The sequence below is a fragment of the Chelonoidis abingdonii genome, chromosome 5, assembly GCF_003597395.2.
Source record: "Chelonoidis abingdonii isolate Lonesome George chromosome 5, CheloAbing_2.0, whole genome shotgun sequence".
Lineage (NCBI taxonomy): Eukaryota > Metazoa > Chordata > Testudines > Testudinidae > Chelonoidis > Chelonoidis abingdonii.
The window spans coordinates 132397733-132420767 of NC_133773.1; the positions used below are offsets into that span (position 1 = coordinate 132397733).

Consider the following 23035-nt stretch of genomic DNA (forward strand, 5'->3'; position numbering starts at 1 on the left):
TATTGAACAGACTTAAAACCTATCTTTTGGAAATTTCCTCCCCGAGTCTCAATGTGGATTTTGGTCTGGACAGGGCACTACAGACATGATCTTCACAGTCCATCAACTTCAGGAAAAGTGACAGGAGAAAAACTATGATCTTCATACAGTGTCCACCAACTTAGCCAAGGCTTTTGATTCTGTAAATCTTGAATGACTTCGGAAACTTTTATTAATCTTTGGATTCTCTTCAAAGTATGAACAGTGCAAAGCAAGGATACAATAGTTTGCAGTGGTCACAGACAATTTTTCCTGTCCCACATGCAACTGTGTCTGCACTTCTCACTTCAGACTGATCTGCCATATACTTGTTCATTTATAGTGTTTGCTGAATCCTCATACGTTGACCCTGATGTAAGACTTCATTATGACACATTCCATATTCACTACTAGACAGTAATAAATGAACTTCTACAGCAAGAGAGAAATCCACTGGAATTTTAGCAATAGTAATCGTTTTAACAAAGTGATCTAAAATGGAATTATGAGGCTGTTTCATGCCCTTACCACAACATTTAGTATATTCATTTCCTACACACTTAACATATATTAAATGTTAACTCTCTGAATACCCCTACTGAACAGGTAAATAAGAACTATACCCATTTCACAGACAGAGAAACTGAGGAACAGAAGTGCCTTTACATGTTAAACCCTCCCCCCAAAAAATGTTAAAATAAATTTCACATGTGAAAAACTTCTATAAGTTTAGACAGACTACAACGAAGACTAGTTGAAATCAGATGGGAGATGCTAGAGACTATCCCCAGGAGAAAAATTAATTATCTGATATCTTCAATTGTATGACAAACATTTTTGGATACTTTGGTAGATAAAGTAAGAGCTGTATCAGCATTTTATTCAGTTTACCTCAGAATTATCCATAGCCTCCTTCAGTATCCGAGCATGAGCATTAACAGCTTGCACTGCAGCTTCCTGGGCAGTAATTTCCTGAAGGGTTACTCGAGCAGTACTGCTTAGGGCTCCTTCCAAAGCTGCTGCAAGAGCTGGAGAAATAAACAGTTAAAACACAGATAATTTCCTTCATCTACCTTACCATAATAAAAAAATATTTGCATATATATGGGTAACACTCCTGTCCCCCACTACAGTTCCTCAATTGGTCCCATGATATTACTTTCCATCACCAAAAAGGATTAGTGAGAATTCCTTAAAATTATCAGTTTGTGGACTGTGCTGCATCAAGGGCAAGTACAAAGGTTCTCGCCAACCTTGGCACAAATTAAGCACTGAGTAAGATCCACTGTAATGGACTCTTCCCCTCTGAAGCAGTCTGCTCTCAAACACAGATCTCTTGTCTTTCTTTCCCAGTGGCCCAACACAAATCCCAGTGTGGTTCATGCTGCCCCTGCACTGCTAAGTCTGCTACAAAAAGAATGCCATTTATTCTTACTAATGTAAGACAGGCAGAGGGACCAGACAAAAAGGGAACGGAAAGAGTATGGAGGCTGTCTTATATACACCTCTACCCTGATATAACGCGATCTGATATAACATGAATTCGGATACAATGTAGTAAAGTAGCGCTCGCGGGGGGAGGGGCTGCGCTCTCCGGTGGATCAAAGCAAGTTCGATATAATGCAGTTTCACCTATAACACGGTAAGATTTTTTGGCTCCTGAGGACAGCATTAAATTGGCGTAGAGATGTACCTACACCACAGTAGCTGCTTCATAAGTTATCGTTTGTACACTACCATGTATACATATGGCTATATTGTATATTTACAACAGCATGAATTCCTATCTATGACAACCAAATAATACCTTAATTTACATACATGAAATCTTCTCTTGTTCCTCTTTGTCTTGCTGTGCAAGACGGGCTGCAACCTCCTCTGGTGGCCGTTCTTTTATGGCAGGGGAGTCTCCACACATGTATTCCTCACCTAGGCTCAGAGATGCAGAGGGAAAAACAAGGCTTAGTAACAAACCAAAATTAGTACCAGGGTTATTTATCATGGAAGGACCATTTCCTCTTGAGTCTAATTTGTACTGGTAGCATCACTACCATCATCCAGCAAACTCCTCAAACCTTGTATTTCCAGAGTTGCAAAGTTTAGCCTGAGCTCTCCTTGCAGATAACTGCAAAGACACACATAATCAGACTTATCCCTACATTTCTGCCAGTTGTATAAGGATAAACTGAACAACAAACTGAGATGGAAAGCAATGCTAAGACACAACTGGGAAACTAAACATGGACTGTCATATGGTAAATAGCCATTGCTTTCCATTTCCATTGCTCTGTTAGCATGGCTGGGAACTTCAGCCAAAGCAGTGAAAGATCAGGAGGGAGGCTATAGAAAGATGGGATGATAACAATTTCAATCAGAGTTCAATTGCTCCGCTGTTTAGGGCTGTTCACACTGCACTATTTCTCCCTGCCCCCGAAACACACAGTTAGTGGACAATTGAAAAGTTTTCATACAGGAAGTCTGGAAGAGTGGAGATGAGAATTCAGATCTCCTGACTCCCAGCCCTATAATGTAACCACAAGACCAAGTTGCCTCCTAATGCTCACAGTAACTCTGAAGTGTTTGTTTACCATTTGTTGGCATATTGACGCTGAGACCTGTTAAATATAATACTATAAAAATCTTAGAAAAAGGGAAATGCTATTATTGCAAAGAAGCAATAGTTCTTCTAATTGGTTTGCTACAGTGTGTCTCAAAGTTTTGTGATTGATACTTCTTCGCTAAGGCCCTTGATACATAGCTTTCCTGAACTCTGGCAAAGAAATCACCAGATCGGAGGTTGAGTGGCACGTAAAGAGTTCTGATTTTCTCCAAAGCACTAATCAAGCAGAAATCTTTTCACATTATCTAAGGACTCATTAGGCCCAATCCTGCAGTCCTTTAGCATGCAGAACATTCACTCAAGTTGGTGAGAGGTTTGCATACAGAAGGCATGAAGGACTGAGTCGTTAGATTTGATTAATAAGTCATTTAAGGACCTGATGCAGCAGGTTTGTGTTTCCCCTCATGGTGTCCTTGTATGAGATCTTTTTCACTTTTGTCATCCTGCATGCCTGGAGCTGGAATTGACAAAGCTTCACCTGTTGCAGAAATTATCTGAGCCACTTCTGAGCTTGCTGTAAAATAAAAAACAACAACATATACAGTTCTATTTGTATAATTTCTGTGTATAACATTAGTACAGATACCTGAATGTTTATGTTGGGTAGAAAGAACATTCCACATGCAGAACGTGAATAAGCCACCTTCTCCCACAAAGCAAAGATAATAAGTGGCCAACCAGACACTGCTTCCCACCCAGAATTTAATTGAAGGTAGGGATGAAGGACAGGACACTCCCAACTTCTACAGACTGTGACCTGGCAATTTACCCACATTAAGCCGCTTGCAGTTACCAGAAACTTAGACGACCTAGGAGACAAGTATACAAGATATTCTTATTGAATCCTGTGTACAAGCCTCAGAATCCAGTTAATTCATGTCTTCAGCTGCATGAAAAAATATCTAGTCACTGGCATTTACATTAGCCTGCTGAAAAGTAAGCAGAATTCTATTCCAGTGGTGGGGTGCTCTGTAATTGCAAAGACCATTCTTATGTCCTAGAGCAAATGTCTTGCCAATGATTACATAAATTGTTTTATTACATTATAAAACTATCTAAAGTGTACCAAAAATAACGATTTTGTTCCTCTCCCCACACTAAATAGCATCTTCATTTTTACATCATTCTGGAAAGTTACCTTCTTTTTCTTCCACTGAAGTTGAAGGAGCTTCTGTCTTACTCTTCTGCAATTTGGTACTGGGCTGTTTGGATTCTTTCATTACCTCTTCTACAGGGGAGATTTTTAGTGGACCAGGTTGTATCTTGAAAATCAAATTATATATATATTTTAAATCAATCACCACATACAATCAGTCATACAATGAATATTCAAAGAGTCACAGTTCTATTGATTATAAAGATTTCAGCACAGGATCTCTATTTATATATACTGTACAACACCATGCACATTGCTATCACTTCAAACAAATAATTCCACTCACCAGGCAGTAGCGGATCAGATTATCTGAATAACCCCAAAGTGCTATGTAAAATGGCATTTGCATTAGCAATTTTCAAGATCAGAGACTTGACCATACAAGACCCTTTGCTATCAGTTTCATATTTTACAGGGTAAATTTGGAATTTCACACCCAATTTTTAATTTGAAAGCAGCCTTCGTAATTTTCAGTACTTTCAAAATGAATTCATTAGTTGTAATTTAAATATGAATAAAGTTTGATACATGTAAGAATTTGAACAGACTGTCTTTATCAAGTACCACCCCATAACATTCAAGGTACCACAAAGAGCTCCACAAAGCAATTAACTGTATTGATGCAGATGGTGTACAGACTCTAGATACACTATTCATACACAAACGGCTCACATGCAGCTTTGGAGACTGGATTTCCACTACTTCCCAACAGAGACAACTACATAGTCTATAAGACCTCACTGACAGTTTCCTTCTGATATTCATTACCCACTACTGATAAGATACATCCTTATACCATATTAAACAAGTCCTCTCCCCAATTGGCACTTATAGTCTTTATATGCTGGTAGACTCTGTCCTCCCTTAACTGTCACTTGGCCAAGCTATAAATAGTTCTTTTAAATTTTTCTTCTGGGTTAATCCAGACTATGACCGCTTGGAAACAGAGTCAAGGATCCTCACTTGGAGGAATTTTCAATTTACTTTTATCACCCTGATTCAGAGCAAACCATCTCCAGAGGATCACATCTCTTTTGGCAGAAGAGAGGTGACAAACAGGACACGCGGATTTCTGGCCAGCATCATTCACTGATGTTCTGGATGAATTCAGGGAACTTTTGGCTATTACTGCCAAACCTGACTCCTCTCCTTGTTGCATAATAAAATCTAGAAAGGAGACACTGGGTCTGTACTGGTAGACGCTGTCAATCTCTCTTAGTGAGGGCAGGCATCAACAAAGTTTACATTAAGCCCTTGCTCAGAAACCAACATTTGACATTAAGATCTCACTAATTATCAACCACTCCCTTTTCTGGGTAAGCTATAAAAGTGGTGGTTCTGGTGAAAAAACTATGGAAACTCTTGGAATCTCAGATTTCCTAGATCCTAGGCAATCCACTTTCAGACCAAGATATAGTGAGGAAACAATACACTTGGTTCATTGGTAGATTACCAAGTGACAATGGATAACAGATGTAAAAGTCAAGTAGTCATGACTATTCTATCAGGTGCTTTTGATACCACTGACCACAGTATGAATTGACATGGCTACAGACTGACAGGAATAGATGAATCAAGTTTGAATGGCTCTGATTTCTCTCTGGCAGGACCCAGAAGTTAATATGCACTGAATGTGTATCTAGCCCAAAGATTCACTCAGGTAGGTGGCTGCAATATTCTATTCTTTCACTCCCAAGCCTGTTGAGTGTGCAAGACAGATCATTAGGGAAAATAACAAGGCAATTTAGGCTACAATGTCTTTATTAGGCAGATGACAGCCAGTTTTGTTGTCTCCATTTAATCAAAGATAGACAAAGCAGTTAACAGGTTTATTCAGTGTCTGGTTGGGATAGAGGGCTTGAATAAGGACAAACCGGCTGAGATTCAACCCAGATAAGAAATAACATTAGCTATGATGAGGAACCAACTAAAATAACTGGGGTAAGTTATATTTTCCTGTTCCATTCAGAGAATATGCTAGCCCCCCCTCTTGCGCCCCCCCCCTCCCCAAACTCAGGTTTGCAACCCTGGGGTCTTTCTGGATCCTCACCTGCTTCTGAAAGCTCAGATAGCAGCAGTGGCCAGGAACGCTTTTCATCATCTATGCCTGGCCAGGAGGCCTTTTCTTTCTGATGAAGTAAACGTGAAATTTCTAAAGTTAATTTCTTTAAAGTCAATAGGAGCTAAGGGCACTCAGCACCATCCCACGTCAGGATCACAGAAAGGGTCTCTCCTGCCTTCTGCAACGTGATGTCAATGGCCTTTTTCAATATGATCTTTATTGCAATACAACATCCAACATGGTGTTCTCTATCACTTTTACCTTTGAAGATTTTAAAGTGTATCTGTTTCCCCAAGATGCATGACCTTAAAGTGATTCAGCCTGGACAAATGTATTTCCTGCTCATATTTTCTTAACCTCATTGCATCCATATTCAGTACTATTCCTTCTAGCATAATACGAAACGCAAATTTCATCAGTGTGCTGTTTTCCCCCTTTTCCAGGTCATTAATGACCAGACATAATACCTATCCATTTTAGACCTCTCCACTCAAATAAGTAAAAATGGCAAGATTTTACAATCCATGAATCACAATCCATTTGATACTGTGAAACCATATTAAAACCAAAAGAAAAGCAGTGGACAAGCACGCTGCAGGACAAAGAACACAGCAGGTAAAGTCAGTCAAAACGTAATTGGTAAGTCAGCAGCACACAATGTCTGAAATATGAAAGGATTTTTATTGCGTATCTATTAAATCTCTCTTAAAAAAACAGAAATACATACTGACTTTCTAATTACAGCCATGCTGAATTCACAGTTCTGGCCTCTTGTATATAGTGAATCAAAAGTATTTAGAATTTGAGAAACAGAGCAAAAGTTTCCTTTATAAAAAAATTTAAGTGAAAACTTACCGGTTTCTTTGGCATTGGTACATTATAAGGAGCAGGACCAAGTGCCATTTCAAAGAGTTTATCAGAATATGGGAGGGTCTTCTCTACATTCTCTCGGAAACGTGGATCATAATTAGCATACAGAACCGTTCCACCAACTCCTCCGCCAACAAACAAGACACTTGCCCCAATAATTTTGCCTGCAGAAACACTAGAGAAAAAAAATAAAGCTGAGAGAGCTTTTATGTATGTCAAACCAGTAGGATAGAAAACTAACAGTCTCAGAGAGAAACATCAAATTGTTGTTATAGATCTGAAACCCACCCTTTTTAAAATGAAGGCCCATAAGTATTCATCACAACTTTTCTAATATATCCAGGCAAACCTAAACATACATACCAACTAGCTGAATAACTTCACCGTAACTTTTCTAATTATTGCAGCATTCTAAGCCACACAAAGACTGCCATATTGATATTAAGCACAAGGGATGGAAAAGTGAAAAGTGTTTTGTGAGTAACTAATGAAGACCACCACAATCATTAATTTGGTTTATCATGCCATCAGGCACCCAGAGACTTTTGGGGCAGCACCTTTCCATTGAGTCTAACTCCACTGACAGCTAATATACTTTAAGGGCCAGCTTTTCAAAAAAGCTCTGTACCTGCAAATGGGGCCAATTTTCTGAAGAGTACAGTCTGTTTTAAATCTTATCTGCATGACTCCTCATTCAGCACTACCAAGTCCCTCAGTACCACACAGGGGCACTGGTTCCAGACTAACACAGAGGCAAGAATGCCACCAACTAACATTGTCTGCAATAACCCACCTTCTCTATAGTGGTTTCCCATCCAAGTGATGACCATTTGGCAGCTTGAAATCTGATGCAATCATGCAAAAACTATTGCTACAAACCATAAACATATACTTGCAACAAATATGTAATTCCAAATCCCACTTAAGTGACAGTGACAACCAAACTCACTCCTGATGAGTCACACAGGTTGAAGTACCAATACCAGCTGTGAAACACAATACATACCCAGATTGCCCTGATGTAGCATATCCGCGGCACGCTCGTAACGGACTGAGTGAATATTTACCACACAGGCAATTCTAAGAAAACACAAGAATAAAGTGATGCATATAATTTAGAATTTTTTTAAATTTTCTGCATTTCAATTAATTCCATTTATTCACAAAAGAGTCAATCACTACCTCTTACATATATTCTGATAAATAAGTTTATGAGGAACAGCTGATATCAAAACAGTGATATGAGATTCTGTTTCTCCCTAATTAATTATTGGGCAGTTCCCCCAAACAATAGATTCTACCCAGAAACTCTTAAAAAAAAAAAAAAAAAAGTCATGTTTGGAGCATCTTCCTTGCATTACCTAACATCATTTACATTATTAAAACCAAAGCAATTTGAACAAAAAAAATCTGATTTATTCTCCCATTTATGCTGCTGTTTATGTTTGCACTCAATTCAGCTAGACTGTACAACTGACAGGGATATTTCCTGTTTTCTTTTTCCTGTCTTAACAGAAACTTGGTTCAGTTCAAAAAAACTATTGTGAATATCATGAATTAGCTATGCTAAAGTCAAGCACCATTCTGTTGAATATTAAGATTGACAGAAAAGATTGGCTAACCCACTCCAATCCAGTAGCAGGGGAAGTCTCTCCTACTAATGATTCTGCAAAGACAGGGTCGAATTTCTGAAGGAAAGTACAGGACTCCTGGAAACAAATACACAAACAAAAGAGAACTTTCCCCACAGTTAAGCATTTTAGCAGCAGAATAGTTTTGTAATTGAAAGGTGCTGTTGAAAAGCAAAGATAAATTGCTATTTTGGACATTATGCTTTGATTTAGTGGGATTGGTCTGCTTTGAGCAGGGGTTGGACCAGATGACCTCCCGAGGTCCCTTCCAATCCTGATATTCTATGATTCTATGCTAAATAAAAGGTATAACAAATCCTAATGCCTGTTTCCATATTTATTCAAACAGCATACAGAGTTAAACAGTAACAATACATTGAATTCTTATTTCTAATTCTTTCCAGAACTGTAGCCAAAACTTTTTTAACTGCCAACAGAACACGGAGTGCTCAGTGACAGAAATGCGTGGTTTTTACTCTTGCAAAGCTGGTTTACAAAACCACCCAGTTGTGGGCAGCAATAAGGTTTTTTTGGTTCATGATAGAACAATGAGGAAACAAAATTAAATACAGAATCAGATAAAACCTATTAGAGTCAATCCTTGCAAATGCAAACTAAGATTTTTTGTTATTTCTTTTAATGTATAACTTATATTGCTTTGTACAAAATGTCACATCTGCTTCTGATTCACATTTAGTGGCTCTTTACCAACCTTTACTCAGTATGAATAAATGTGTTTATTCACATAAATTTGTACTCGTTATTTGCATTCTTAATCTTAGGAACGTGTTCTTGTCACAACACTAGTACTGCAGAGGATTAATGGGATAGCTTTTCACTCCTTCTGAAAAAATAGTTGAGTCGCTATTATGATCTACCTTCTATTTCCATTTAAACCCTTTCGATCCTCTTCTAGGTTTCCCAACAAAATTTCTTTCAGCCTGAAGCATCTCACGCTTATTCAAATCAGTGCAGAATTTGTTGAGAACAAAATTGGTGTTAATTAGACATACTATTCTTAATATTACTGGACTTTGGAAATAATACCTTCCAGAGTTCCAAATTCTTTTGTCCATTCATAACTTAATGCAAGTGCAGAAATTTCATACTATTTTATGCAGTAAGCCTCACTGATATCTTTTATATATAAGTTCAAGTCTTTAATGCTAGAAACTCAGTCAGATAACCCAAACAGGGATTATAGAGTCTATCCGATGCTCATCAGGAATTAAAACCCTCTAAACACGATGCTGGACACGTTTAACCTGCGAGAGTGCCACTGGCTGTGCTGGAGAAGCTTTAAACCCCTAGAGTGCAGAGACATGGTCCCGAGCAGTTACTGGCTCAGTGGTCTATGAATTCTAACTTCTGTTCCCCTCTCTAGCACACTGATTTAATACAAACACAGACAGCAGCAGACATGTTTGAGTTGTACAAGCATGAAAAGAAATCTCTTACCACTGCTATTTGAAAAGTAAAAAGAAAGGTAATGATTTCTTAAAAGTAAAAAATACTGCCTTTAATACTAGTAGGCTATTCCAATAAAGACAGAAGCTGTAGAATAGACATTTACAGTTATTTCCCAGACCAACTTTAGTTTTGTCCCACATTCTCACCATGTGACTTACAAGCCACAGACCCCATCACTTTCCGTGCTTTCTTTTTCTGAATGAGCTGAAACCCATGAAATCCCCACACTACAGACCGAGAGACCACTGACCTCTACCATCCACCTGTTCCAATACCAGTGGTTTGATTTTTTAATATTATAAGCGTAGAAGTCTGCTGGCACCTTTACTCGAACAAACAATGGCAGACTTAAGAGCTCATAATCTAAATACAAACACACCATAGATATAAATGACAAAGAAAGGAGGACAAGCATTAAGGTAACATGAGCTCTGTTACATTACATTGCAAATGATGCTGCTAAATTCTCTTTTTGGAGTTTTACCCCAGTCTCACTACAGGAAGGAATAGCACAGGAGTGAGGTCATCAGTGGGCAGGCACTCAGGCTACTGAAGTGGGATGACAAGGGATTTGAAGGAGAGACGAGGATGATACTTTCAGAGGGAGTTTTTGCCAGGTGAAAAAAGGCACAACGCAGAGAGAGAAGAGAGAAAAAAACACAAAAAAAAAAAAAGGGAGCAGTTAGATATGAACAGTTGGTACAGCACAGTGGAGCCAAAGATTCCAACTTTCACAATGTGCTTGTGTGATATGACTGCAAAACCATTGTTCCCACTTCATCTTTCAATATGGATGAAATACTCCATCCTCTAGAGAGGCCAGACACTAGTGACAAGATTTGTCAGTATATACACACCTGTTCCTATATTTACGTAGCAAACAGTTTTGAGGAATCGTGTGAGAGGGAAGGACTTGTTTCTCTTTTTGTGCACCAATGGCAGCACTAGTTTAGACCAGTCATCATGGCTCAGAGCAGTTCTAGATGACAGAGTGGTAAAAATGCTGGCAGCCACTGTACGCTACCACTTCCACAGTAGCAAAATGGAGGGAGAATTTGACAAAATCTCAGCGAAGACAAGGCTTAGTAATCATCCTTTTAAAATACAGCAGTGTACAGAGGGTTGCTAGCAGTTTGGCACATCTGTGGACCTTAAGGAGTTTTGTAAGCAGAGACTGGCCTGTGTGTGGTTTTACATTTCCTATACCTTTTTCTTCTACAGATAAGAATGGGAGGAATTACCTAAAGGTGCTAATACTCTCTTGTCCATTTCAATTATTATACCTACATTTATTACAAGCCTAGTTTAGCAATTCATAAGATCACTAGCTAATGCATCATCCCGATAGTTTTTTTGTGTAATTACTGGAAATAGAACTAGTTAGGCCCATGTTCCTTGTAAGTATTGATAATGGAAAGTGTATCAGAGGATTTAATTACTTCATGTTTGCTGCTATTTCCTGCATAAAGAACAAGCAATTACTTCTGAGTTTAGAAGCCAAGACAGCAGAAATGCCTTTTGATGAAGAGTCAAGCCGACAGCCCAGATCCCTAGTGGCAAGGACATTGTAGAAGCATTCTACTTCCTCCTCCTACTGAAGTGCCATCTGTGTGCTGCTTATACCACCTGACATTTTAAATTTCCACTTATCCCTTTCTTGGTTTTTAATCTTGGCATTCTACACTCTAAAAGAGCCATTTTGCAATAGAAGTACTATTTGCCATACATTTCATAAAGAGAAGCTGAGTTAATTTTGAGCTTGAGAAAAGTGCCAGAAAATCAGCTTGATAGGTAACAACAGTGCTCAGGTCTCAGTAGACTACCAACAATAAGGAAGTGTCTGCATAAGGCTAGTACTCCATTTTAATTCCTTTTGCATGTGCATCTATAAAACAACGGTGTGCTCCTAGAATGTAAAATAGAAGCATTTAATAAATAGGAATGAACAAAATCAGATAAGGCAGAACTTAATCTTCCTGATGGTAGAGTTGTGTATACTAAGGACACCTACCCACAAGTTTGAAATCCATCCTTCCATTATTAATGGAAACAGGTGTATCAGTTTACATCATCATCAAGAGCATACATTGTATAAACAGGTCTTGTTTTAAAAGTCTTTAAAAAGAACACAACACAGACAAACTGGACAAAAATTGCCGCATCCTGTGATAGACAACACTAACCACCATACTCCTCCCAAAGCCACAAGTTTAATTTACATAGGAACGCTAGCCCAGATCCACAAAGGTACTTCAGTGCCCAAGTCTCCACTGCAATCCAAAAACACTGACTGAACCCTGTAGGTGGCTAAACTCACTTCTTCTCTAAGTTTTCATGGTTCAAGTTCTCTTGGTGCCTAAGTGTCTACCTCTAGGCATGCACACTGCTGCCGCAGGTGTCCTGACACATGTCTCCCACCTAAGCCCTAGAGCAATTCATAAACTGGGGGAAGGCAGGCAGAAAAACACCTGAAGTTGTGAGAGCTGCCTGATCTGCCAGCTGTGCTCAGAGGCTGCCTATTGGACTGGGTCCTATTCAAAATCTGGCAGCAGCAGCCGCAGCAGCCAACTGCCTTATAACTTTTGGTCCAGTGCTCTGAGTGCCAACCTGGGATATAGGAGACCCAATTCAATTCCCTCCTCTGCCAGAGAGAGAGAGAAAGGATTTGAACAGGGATCTTCCACCTCTCACAAGAGTGCTCAAACCACTAAGCTATGGGATATCCTGAAGCAAGGCTCCCATCAATCTCTCCTACTGAAGCTGTTCCATTGTGGATAAATAATGCAAGAGTGATTGGATCAGGGGGACTGGACCCTTGGTCTCCCACCTTCCAGGTGGGTGCCCTAGCCACTCTATCAAAACAGCTACTAGAATTAAAACCATTTGTTTCTAATTTTCAGCTTATAGCTCCTTTGAGGCCCCAAGTCTTCCAGAAACATGAATAGGAAACAAAAATAAGTGACTCAGTAAAAGACGGAACATTATGATTTTAAAGCTCGATGCGCCAGCCATTTCTTGACAGTCTACATTCTAGTACCCTACCGCACAGTTCAAACTTTCCACAAACCTTCATTTAGAGGATGTCAGATGACTTGGCATGCTGAGTTCTTCAACCTTACAGGGCAACAAGAATGCCAGCTGCTATGGTGGGGCTGACTATCTTTAAAGAGATTACACTCCAACTATAAAGCCATCAGGCCTTTTATATTTTGGCTCTTTTTCGTTCTCTATGGTTGGAAAACCTAAAATGCACTGAAGTATAGAGTAAAACCCTAGAAGTATATATTTATTTTATGTGCTTCTGTAACAAAACACACAATATTCCAACAATGTACTTGAAAATCAGTCCAATCTATATTTACAGTCTTCAGAATAAAGTGTGAAAAATGGCTTTAAAAAAGACTTCAAGCTCATAATCTCCAAACATGAGATAAAGTCAAGGTTCCACATTTTTTCCCTTCAACTGGCTGTTTCTTGGAATGACATCATACGCTTCTCTCCTATTCCTTTTTTCTCTGTGACTATCAAAACTGACAAGTCCCACTCATTGAAAGCAGCAGACTCCCTTGTTTGGGGATTGACTTTAAAACTGTTTTTAAAAGCAGAGACGATAAAGCTAGCTGTGTGGATTTACTCAAAGTCTGAAGTATCCCCTTCGCCTCAACCAAAAATAACTCCTTTCCATTATCATATTCTCTATTATTTATGAAACACAAATGTGCTCTGGGGTGTACAGGGCAACATGAAAACAGCCCCAGTCCAGCAGAGGTTACAATATAGAAGAAAAATGTTAGAGTGCACTGGAAAACCAAAACAAGAGATTGCCTTAGGGCAATTTTAGTATATCAGTTCATTTGTTGTGGTCATTATAGAAGATTTAGAAGGAAATGAGAGAGAGTGAGAGTCACGTAATAAGGAGAAATTAGAGGAAAATAAAGTAGTGTGCTTCTTTACTGATGCAGGTATCTGGGCACTTTAGAAATAAGTGTGTGTCCATTTTGCTCCTGTAGCAAGAGACAGCTGTAAGAACTTTTCAACCACCTCCTGCTCCCAGACACTGAAACAGCAACCAGGGAACAACCAAAGCCAGGCTCACGGAGTTCTACAATGTGTGCAGCTGGCAGAGGCCCGCCTCTACGGTAGAGGTGATGCCGAAGGAGACTACAGTCCCCAACATGCTGCGCCCCTGCTCCAGCTCAGAACCTATTAGGAGGGCAGGGCTGCAACTAGAACTCCCAGCGTGCAGCGTGGAACTGGGCTCCTCCTGGCTCGAAGAATTTAGTCGTCCGTGACGACGATTAATCCCACAATGCATTGCTCCACCTTAAGACCATAGACCTCTCCTGAGTAGTCGCCAACTGGCTACAAACGTCCCACTTTACGGCGCGTGAAAGCCATACCGACCCACGAAGACTACAAGGACCAGCATGCAGCGCGACTCCCCCTTGCCAAAGACAGAGCTTGCGCCTCGCATGCTGGGAGCCGTAGTCTACCTAGCCAGACCAGGGGAACCGACTGCACCATTCTATTGGCCACTTCACCCGTCACTTAATAGAGACTCAGCCAATCAGCATCAACGTGCGGCCCGTCATTGAGGGAGACCTGAGCAGCGATTAGAGGACGCGACTTCGCCCCATGTCTCCTCTCGTGCTCATGACCCCGACTGATTCTCTTTGTCGGAAAGTGGCGTTATCGCGACTTATCGAGAAAGCCCCCCCCCCAGTAGAGCGATGAGGGCGCTGCGCCCCAGTGCGCGACCGGCACAGGAGCAGCAACGGCTCCTGCTTTCCCTGCTGGCGCCCCCTTCCCCGCTCACCTGGACGGCTGCCGCGGTCCCCGCTCGCTGACAGACTCGCAGCATCTTCGTCCTCGAACGCCAGGCACTGTGCGTGGTAGTCGCGGGGAAGGCGGGAGTTTGCAGGAAAGTGCCGTGTGCGGTAACTCCCAGCAGGACCACTGCCTCCGCCCCCCTCAGCAGTCACACGCACTGCGCAGGCGCAGCGACCGCTTCTGCCGCGCCGTTGAGGGGCGGAGCCACACTGGGCGTAGATGGTGACTGACAGGAGTGGGCGGCCAATCAGGCCTCGGAGAATATGCAAATAACTATCAGCCGAGCCAGCATGGGTTACGCATGCGCCGTGTCGCGCCCAGGCCTCAGGGTGGGGCAGTGCTTGAGGTGGTAGCCAATCAGAAGTTGGGGAATTGGGCGCTGGCAGTAGGCTGGCTAGAAGGGGAAAGTAGCTAAAGGAAAGTGTCACATACGTGGCCGAGGTCCCGTGCTCCTATTACTGATCCCATCTCGAGCTCACCCTCAGCTCAGGCAGGAGAGTCTTGGGGCTGAAAACTAAAAGCGTCCAGTGTGAGCTCCCTAGGTCAGTGCCAGCCTGTCTGCTGAGTTCAGCCAGGGTTTGGTGCTGGGATGATTTGTATAGTGGGGGTGCTGAAAGCCATTGCACCAAACTGTAAACTCTGTATATGATGGAATCCACTTTAAACCACGGGGTGCGGCAACATCACCTCAACTTCCAGCACCTATAATTGCAAAGTGAGCCCGGGTGCAAGTATGTGCCAGAGACTCCAGGTAGTGGGTGCACCTATTAAGTTGCAGGAGGTGGGTGGGCACAAGCCCATAACACCTGAAGGTCCTTCTCCCAGTGTAGGGAGGAGCAGCTGAACCTGGAGCGCAAATAATTTTAGGGAACAATTAATGAGAAAACAGGGCCAGGGATGAGGTTATAGGGCCATAAGCAAGGAACCAGAGCAGGACTCTGAGCAGAGAGCCCAGGACAGCTCCCACTGTTTCTCAAAGGTGTTTAGGGAACCAGTGTATGCTGCCCAGAGGAACTATGCCCAGACGTGTGATCAGCTGAAAGAACGGAAAGAGGCCACACAGTAGCAGAGCACGCCATCCTGCATCTTCCTCTTGGTTTTATAAATGGTCACTTTGGGCAATGCCATGAAGGGATTCACTGTGTGTCTGGAGCTTCTAATTGTTTCTAGCATGCGTTCTGCTTTATTTATGTCAGGATTAATTTGCCATCTTCTCACTTGAACCTGTTAGTGGGAGGCTCTGATCACCCAACTGAAGGGCACAAACGTAAAAGAGCCCAGTCTGCATGAAAGAATCACATTTATGTTACATAATAACACTCATTTGTTAGATTTAAAAATGCTGTTGAAAGCTTCACTGTATATTCATATCTGATAGTATTTTGAAGTTATAAATAGAGATATTTGAGGAAAAAATAGCTATAAACTGTTAACTTCATTGAAACACTCACAATGGACAGGGACAACTGTCTCCACATGTCCAGCTAGCAGTAGTTACCAGGTGTGCTTGATGTCATCTACACTTAGCAGGAATGCTGCATCCTTTCCTTTGGGGTAAGGTTCTCCAGTCCTTTGTCACCTGGAGGTTAGAGTATAACAATATGTTCTATGTAGGGCTACACTTCAAACAATTCAGAAATTGCCACTAGATTGTAGCTGCCTGCATAGGAAGGTCTTGATCTTAAAAACCTCACTTCTTAAAGCTTATGCCCAAATAAATCTGTTGGTCTGTAAGGTGCCACCAGACTCCTTGTTGTTTTTGTGGATACAGACTAACACAGCTACCCCCTGTTACTTGACATCGTGCAATAAGAACTGTAGGGCAACAGATGCTATGTGGGTGCAAAGGTCAGGTTATGTGGCTTTTATCACAGAAGGAGGACTTTGGTGTTGTTTTCTGCTAGGAATGCATTGTGCCTATAGGGAACAGGGCTTTCAGGAAGACGATGAGAGACAAAAATATTAAATGATCAGGAAGAGAAGAGGTAACTAAGGGATGGGTGGAATATTCTGCAGCCCTTCTCACATTATCAGATTTCCCTGGGTCCTGATGCTGCATTTCTAATGCAAGCACAGCTTGGCAGTGACCATGGAAGTTTTTCCTCTTCCTCTGCAGCGTGGGGCACAAGTCACTTGCTGGAAGATTCTCTGCACCTTGAGGTCTTTAAACAAGGATTAGAGGACTTCAATAACTGAGCCATAGGTCAGGGGTTTGTTACAGGAGTGGGTGAGTGAGCTTCTGTGGCCTGCATTGTGCAGGAGGTCAGACTAGGTGATCATAATGGTCCCTTCTGACATTAAGTCTCTGGGTATTACTACAAATGGCCAAGTGTGGAGCATAATGTTGCGATAGCTGAAGGGAGTAAGAATTTATTCAGCTTTCACTTTTATCAGAACGCTACAGGATTTAGCCAGCCCACCCGGCCAGCCAAACGGGCACTAAGGTATGGGGTAAGGTAAGCAATATAACGATTTCCTGGCCAGCCAGCCACTCATTGAGTTGAGAGGAATGAGTATCCGAGCTAGAGCCACCCTGCAGCTGAGCTACTGCACCGCGCTGCCCACAGTGAAGGGCCGGGACTCGCAGCACGAGCACTGATTGGCCCGCCCAGCCCGTCTAGCTCCTCCCGCTCGCAGGGAGGGGGCAATCAGAACGCGGGTAAGGAAGGAAGAGCCTAGACTCACTACCCGTCTTAGTCCCCGCCCCCTCCCCGTCACAGCCCGTCTCAGGCCCCACCCCCTGCGCGGCATGTCCCTCGCTGCCTACCGTAGGCAGTCTGCGCGGCTGGCAAGATGGCGGCAGTCGGCGTTATGAGGAGGGTGTCGGGTGAGTGTGAGAGACTCTACCGGCGGGGGGAGGATGCAGGATGAGGGGAGGCCGCCCTGTCGCTGTGGAGGGAAGGAGGCTCCTTGTCCGTGGGGGGATGGGGGAGCCCTGGTGGTTCTTGGCCCCATTTCAGCAGCCCCACTAGTGTGTGTGGGGCCTGGGTGATTCTGTCTGGGGCAGCACAACCAGGAACCCGCCTGCCCTTGGCTAACAATCAGCTGCGCAAGTTCGCTCCCTTTAGAGGACACGGGATTTGGGACTGGGAACCTCGGGCAGAACCTCAGCCCCAACTGGCACCCAGATGCGGGGCCCCGCACTTAGGGTGAGCAGGGTCCGTTTTTTGACCTGAACATCTGGTTGAAAAGGGATCCTGGCGGCTCCGGTCAGCACTGCTGACCAGGCCGTTAACTGTCCGGTTGGCGGTGCCGCACAGTGGGGCTGGCAGGCTCCCCGCTAGCCTCCATGCATTTCCCAGGAAGCAGCCAGCATGTCACCCCTCTGGCTCCTAGGCACAGGGGCAGTCAGGAGGCTGCACGCTGCTCCCACCCCAAACGCCACCCCCACAGCTCCCAATGGCCATGGTTCCCCTCATCCTCAGCCCCACTCCAGAGCCCTCACTCCCAGCCAGAGTCCTCATACCCCCCCTCCACACTCCAGCCCTGATTCCCCTCCTATCCTCCAAACCCCTCAGTCCCAATCTGGAGCACCCTCCTACTCCCCATCTCTCTCATCCCTAGCTCTGCCCCAGAGTCTGCAGTGCTAGCCAGAGCCCTCACCCCCCCACACACCCTCAGCCCCTGCCAGAGCCCTCTCCCGCCCTCCAAATCCCCCAGCCCAGAGCCCCCTCCTGCATCCCATATCCCTCAGCCCCACACCAGAGCCCACACCCCCAGCTGGAGCCCTCACCCCCTCTCATCCTAACTCACTGTCTCAACCCCCTCTCACACTCGGAACTCCTCATTTCTGGTTCCATCTTGGAGCCCGCATCCCCAGCTGGAGCCCTCACCCCATCCTGCACCCCAGCCCAATGAAAATGAGCAAGTGCGGGAGGAGAACAAGCCACAGAGGGAGGGGGGGTGGAGTGAAGAGGGGCGGGACCTCAGAGAAGGAGTGGGGCAAGGGTGTTTGCTTTTGTGTGAGTAGAAAGTTGCCACCTCTACCCACACTGACCATGTGTTGGAGATGGAGGGGCATAACTGGAAGCAGATTGCGGCAGCCTTCCTTGGTATGGTGGGCCTGTGTGGTTTGCAGAGATGACAAATCGCAACACGCAGTACAGCTGTGTCACTCAAACTGGGATGGAGCATCCTGTGCAAGATGAAGCAGTGGATGCTAGGATTTGCTATTTTTATTGCTGTGCCTCCTTGAATCGAAATGAAGTATTGCATGCTGGGACACGTCTGCATGCACCAGACTCCAGGCTCATGCACATGACAAACCTAACCTTTTGGCTTGTCCTCACCCTATTTAATGAGCCTCATAAATAGCTTTAAAAAAGGTCAGTCATCCACAGGCAACTGATGGAACGTGATGTAGGTGACCTCATCTTCAAATTGGATGTCAGGGCTGTACATAATGCAGTCCTCCATCCTGAAAGTTCTTGGGTCAAGATGGAGAGCTGCATGTTGGAATCTCATTTATGCGGGGTGCATTTCCATATTGAAGGTGACTGTGGCTATGGCCATGAGTGTATTTTCTCTGTGAGCGACACTTTGGCCATTTCTGGTTTAGACAAACTGCAGCTTGTTGGTGCTGTGATTCCCTGTAATCATGGATGGTGTGCAAAGCTCTGAAATGCTGGTCTGTTTCGCCAGAAGCCTAGCTAAAGGATTTCTAAAACATCAAAGGGGAAACAGGGTGATCTGTGTGCTAAACACTTAAAGGAAAGTGTAATGTTGGTCAGAAGTGCTCTGTGTATATAAAAAGAAACAAAATTCATGTCTCCATTTCACATTTGCAATATTTAGTTTCCGGTTATAAATGAGCAAAAAAAGTATCAATATCAATGTCAATCTTTTACAGTTTATAAAAGACATTTCTAGATGTCATTAGTTTGAAAGTATTTATTGAAAGGCTTTTTGTTCTCTCTCTCTTTCAAGGTAATGTACATGAGAGCAACATAATATTTCCAACAAGGTCTTTGGTCAGTCAACCATCATTATAAAACTTTCCTTGATTTTCATTGACCGCTAGGTTGCCATCTTCAAAAACTTTCACACCCAGAAGCTGATGATTCTGAATTTGGTGCTAGAGTGAAAGTAATGGGTGAAATTGAACCTACATATTAGTGTCTGAGGAATATCTAGCTCTACATTTTCAGTCAGTGGGATTTTGATGAGTACCCTTGCCAATCCCTCTGTCTGCTGTGTGCAAAGTGTCTGAACAGGGAATCTAGCAGATTAATACCACTTTAATTACAAATGTTTGTTGAAACACAATAAAACATGGGTTCAGGTATCAGGTGGTTTCAACCCACTATGCACTTCATTAACTTTTCCTGGTGTTGTCTATTCTCTTTCGATAGGGATTTTAAGACCTCTAAATTTTCTGGTCCCTTTGGCCTACAACACCTCCTGCAACATCCGTCTCATTTCTGGACTCTCTATACAGTGTTTCAACCGGGTGCAGGCACCATTAGCTTCCTCTGTTACGAAACCTTTGCTGTCTGTTAGTGATTTGTCCTGTGGGTGTCCTCTCTCCATCTTTAACAGGTATGGTATGTTTTTAAAGGGTGAATGTTTTCTAATAGGTTTTATGTAACAAAGAGCCTGGTGTAAAATTTGCAGAATGTAATACACACTAGAGTCAGCACTAAACTTTCCTTCATGTTTCTCACCATTGCACTAGCTCAGTGCACAGTTCAGCTCAACCAGTGGCATCAATGGATAGAATGCAGTGGAGACCACAACCAGCATTTTTGTCACTGACTTAACTCTGCTCAGAGCAGGTTGCACCAGTGCTAGAGCAATGATGGGGAAACAAAGAAAAATACTAGTGTACACAAGCTTATAAGGAGAGTGTTAGGGTTAAACCTCATTTCTATCCAAATTCTGTATTCTCATCAACACTTCTGAAAAGTAGCATCTTTCTCCAATTTGGCATGGGAAGTTCTGCTGCTACCTGTCACTCTTGCAAGCAGGATCAGTTTTTAAAACTCCTTCTCCCACCTGTAGCATGTCAAGACCCTTCAATGAAGATGCAAGATGGACCATGCCTCAAACATGTACCTCAGCTCATCACAATAAGAAACCTTGTTATAAAACTGGTGTTTTTTTTATTAATTAAAATAACGAATGCCCCAAATCTCTAATGTTAAAACATGTAATTTTAACTTTTCACCTGAAATAGCTCTTGTTACACTACCCTGAGTTCTCAACTCCATTTTTAAAAGTTATGAACCAAAGAAAACTGTCCATACAGTGCTTAGCACAGTGGGGTCCTGGTCCATGACTAGGGCTCCTAAGTGCTATGATGATATTAATAATAATATATGAAATTCACTCAGCCAGACATTTGCATTGCAATTTAATAGAGGTGTATATGTCAATACTCGGCCAAAGGATCTATTGAAATGTTAGATCCAGTTTGCTCTTAAATTTACTCAGGCAAGTTGACGTAAAGCTGTTCTGGGTTTTCCAGATGGAGTCAATCAGGTGCTGCGTTCTGGGGAAAGAGCACTTCATTCTTGTTAAATTACATACTTCATCTTTTCTGTTCTTTATTTCAGTGTAACACCCTTACTGCCACATATCCTTCAGCAGCCAGTGAGGACTCTCACATATTATAGCCTGCAAAAAGGAAAGAGGAAATCTGTAAAATCTGTGGTCTATAGATTTCTCCGACTGCACTGTGGCCTTTGGTTAAGGAAAAAAGTAAGGCTTTCATTTTATTAAATACGAGATCTACCCTTACTTAAAGACAGAATGAGCCAGCTGCCTTCCTTCCTCTAGGGGTCAGTAGCGATTGGGGGAAAAAAAACAAAGAAAATCCAGGGTCAGAGTTGAAAGCTGACTTGCTCAGGGTATGGGGATCATTGAGGTGTGGGAGGTTATTGTTGCTATATGTCTGTCTCTGATAAAGTGATGTAGAATTCTTTGTCTTCTGACAGGCTGGTTACAAGAAAAAATTATGGAAAAAGTCTATTCCCCAGAAAAGACGCTTGAGGGAACAAGTGTTTTGCAATAAAACACAAAGTAAACTCCTTGATAAAATGACCACTTCCTTCTGGAAGAGAAGAAACTGGTATGTTGATGATCCCTTCCAGAAGTATCATGATCGCACAAACCTTCGACTGTAGAAAACCTGTCTCTTCTGTGTCTCAATTCACACTTTTCTTTTTCCTCTTACTGCCCAATACATGTCATTGTATGTAGGCTGGGATCTTTTTATGCATTTCCAAAGACAACTACAGTTTGTCATTTTTCCACATCTACATGTAACATGCAAATATACGGTCTGATTTGAATTATTGGTACCAACACCCAAAATAAACTAATTCCAGATTGTGAATGGAGTGTTGAATCATAGATGGTTATTGTATTTCACTTCACTAAAGTGGAGAGGGGCAAGGGGAAAAGGTAAGAAATTTTGATTCAGCTAAATATTCTGAATTCCCTGTGAGATTCTTGCAATAGGTTATAAACAATGTATGTAATTGAACATCTAAGCTAAATTTTAAGAATGAATATTAAAATGGGAATGTTTAAAGCGGTTTGAAAAATACAAATAATATAGACTGGATATTACTAAAGCATCTGGAGTCCTGGTCCATGACTGGGGCTCCTACTGGGCAAGGCCCTGTACAAACACCGAACAAAGAGACAGTTGCTGTCTCAGTGTCAGCCCCATTCATTCAAGGCGATCATTTTAATAACACTGCCCAGTTTGATACTGACATAGCTTCTCCACTGGAAAACACTGAAAATTAGTGCTCTGAATGTTGGTCAGAGGATAATTAAAGTGATTAAAACAAATGTTAAATTAGAGAACTTCCCTTACTTTCAGAGTGGTTGTATCTAATTTTCATTCCTTTCTTGTTAATTGTGAATAACTGCCTGCTTGTTAATTCTCTTTTAAATTCTGCCTCTGTTTCATATAAAAGGGTCGTGTGTACCAAAATGTGTAGTGTAAAGCAATGTACGATTTTAGTTTTACACTCCTAGGTCAGGATGATATGCTTGCTTCTGCTTTTACCAAGGCCCAGTGCCTTGTGTTCTTTAAAACTTGGCAGCCTATAGACAATGTGATAACGGTAGTTTCAAACTGTTCCATTCTCTTTACTGTAGCTGCTGTCAATCAGTTCCATTATCTCTTCTTTAATAAGACAAGGCTTACTTTATAATAAAGCTATGGTAGTCCAATGAATTCACTGGTAACAGGTTCAGTAGCTGTATTTTTTCCAATTGGTAATACAGAAAGGAGTTCTGAAGGACATGTAGCATTTGGTGAATACATCTAAATACGTTTAACACGAATTACGACAAATAATGCAGTAATAAAAGTAACAAGTATTCTGGCCTGCCAGATCCATTAACAGACTAAAGATGTTTGC

At 42.3% G+C, this 23035-nt stretch overlaps 2 protein-coding genes across 4 annotated transcripts in view; one reads left to right on the plus strand and one right to left on the minus strand.

Annotated features, from left to right (window-relative positions):
* The window catches only part of IMMT (inner membrane mitochondrial protein), a 31548-nt gene extending 16730 nt beyond the window's left edge, over positions 1 to 14818 (minus strand). The window contains exons 1-7 of one of the 3 annotated variants that reach the window (XR_012655996.1): positions 14644 to 14818; positions 7733 to 7806; positions 6712 to 6901; positions 3777 to 3900; positions 3015 to 3152; positions 1840 to 1947; positions 910 to 1046 (exon numbers count right to left, since the gene is read on the minus strand). Coding sequence is in view for 2 of the 3 variants with exons in the window: in XM_032771551.2 (XP_032627442.1) it covers positions 910 to 1046; positions 1840 to 1947; positions 3015 to 3152; positions 3777 to 3900; positions 6712 to 6901; positions 7733 to 7806; positions 14644 to 14688 (816 nt within the window). In the remaining variant the exon portion in view is untranslated. The remainder of the gene's footprint in view (positions 1 to 909; positions 1047 to 1839; positions 1948 to 3014; positions 3153 to 3776; positions 3901 to 6711; positions 6902 to 7732; positions 7807 to 14643) is intronic. The other 2 variants (XM_032771551.2, XM_032771552.2) reach the window with 2 other exon arrangements.
* A 2562-nt stretch (positions 14819 to 17380) lies between these two features.
* On the plus strand, positions 17381 to 21993 carry MRPL35 (mitochondrial ribosomal protein L35). The gene is made up of 4 exons (XM_032771559.2): positions 17381 to 17484; positions 20009 to 20195; positions 21212 to 21356; positions 21593 to 21993. The coding sequence occupies exons 1-4, from the start codon at positions 17451 to 17453 to the stop codon at positions 21779 to 21781; spliced, it is 555 nt and encodes a 184-aa protein (XP_032627450.1). The 5' UTR covers positions 17381 to 17450; the 3' UTR covers positions 21782 to 21993.
* The last annotated feature ends 1042 nt before the right edge of the window (positions 21994 to 23035 follow it).

Excerpts from the sequence above, each read along its gene's own strand:
- MRPL35 (XM_032771559.2), top strand. The coding sequence starts at position 17,451 with ATGGCGGCAGTCGGCGTTATGAGGAGGGTGTCGG. Across the intron at positions 17,485-20,008 it reads CGTTATGAGGAGGGTGTCGG|GGATTTTAAGACCTCTAAAT; the intron begins GTGAGTGTGAGA and ends CTCTTTCGATAG. Across the intron at positions 20,196-21,211 it reads CCTCTCTCCATCTTTAACAG|TGTAACACCCTTACTGCCAC; the intron begins GTATGGTATGTT and ends TCTTTATTTCAG.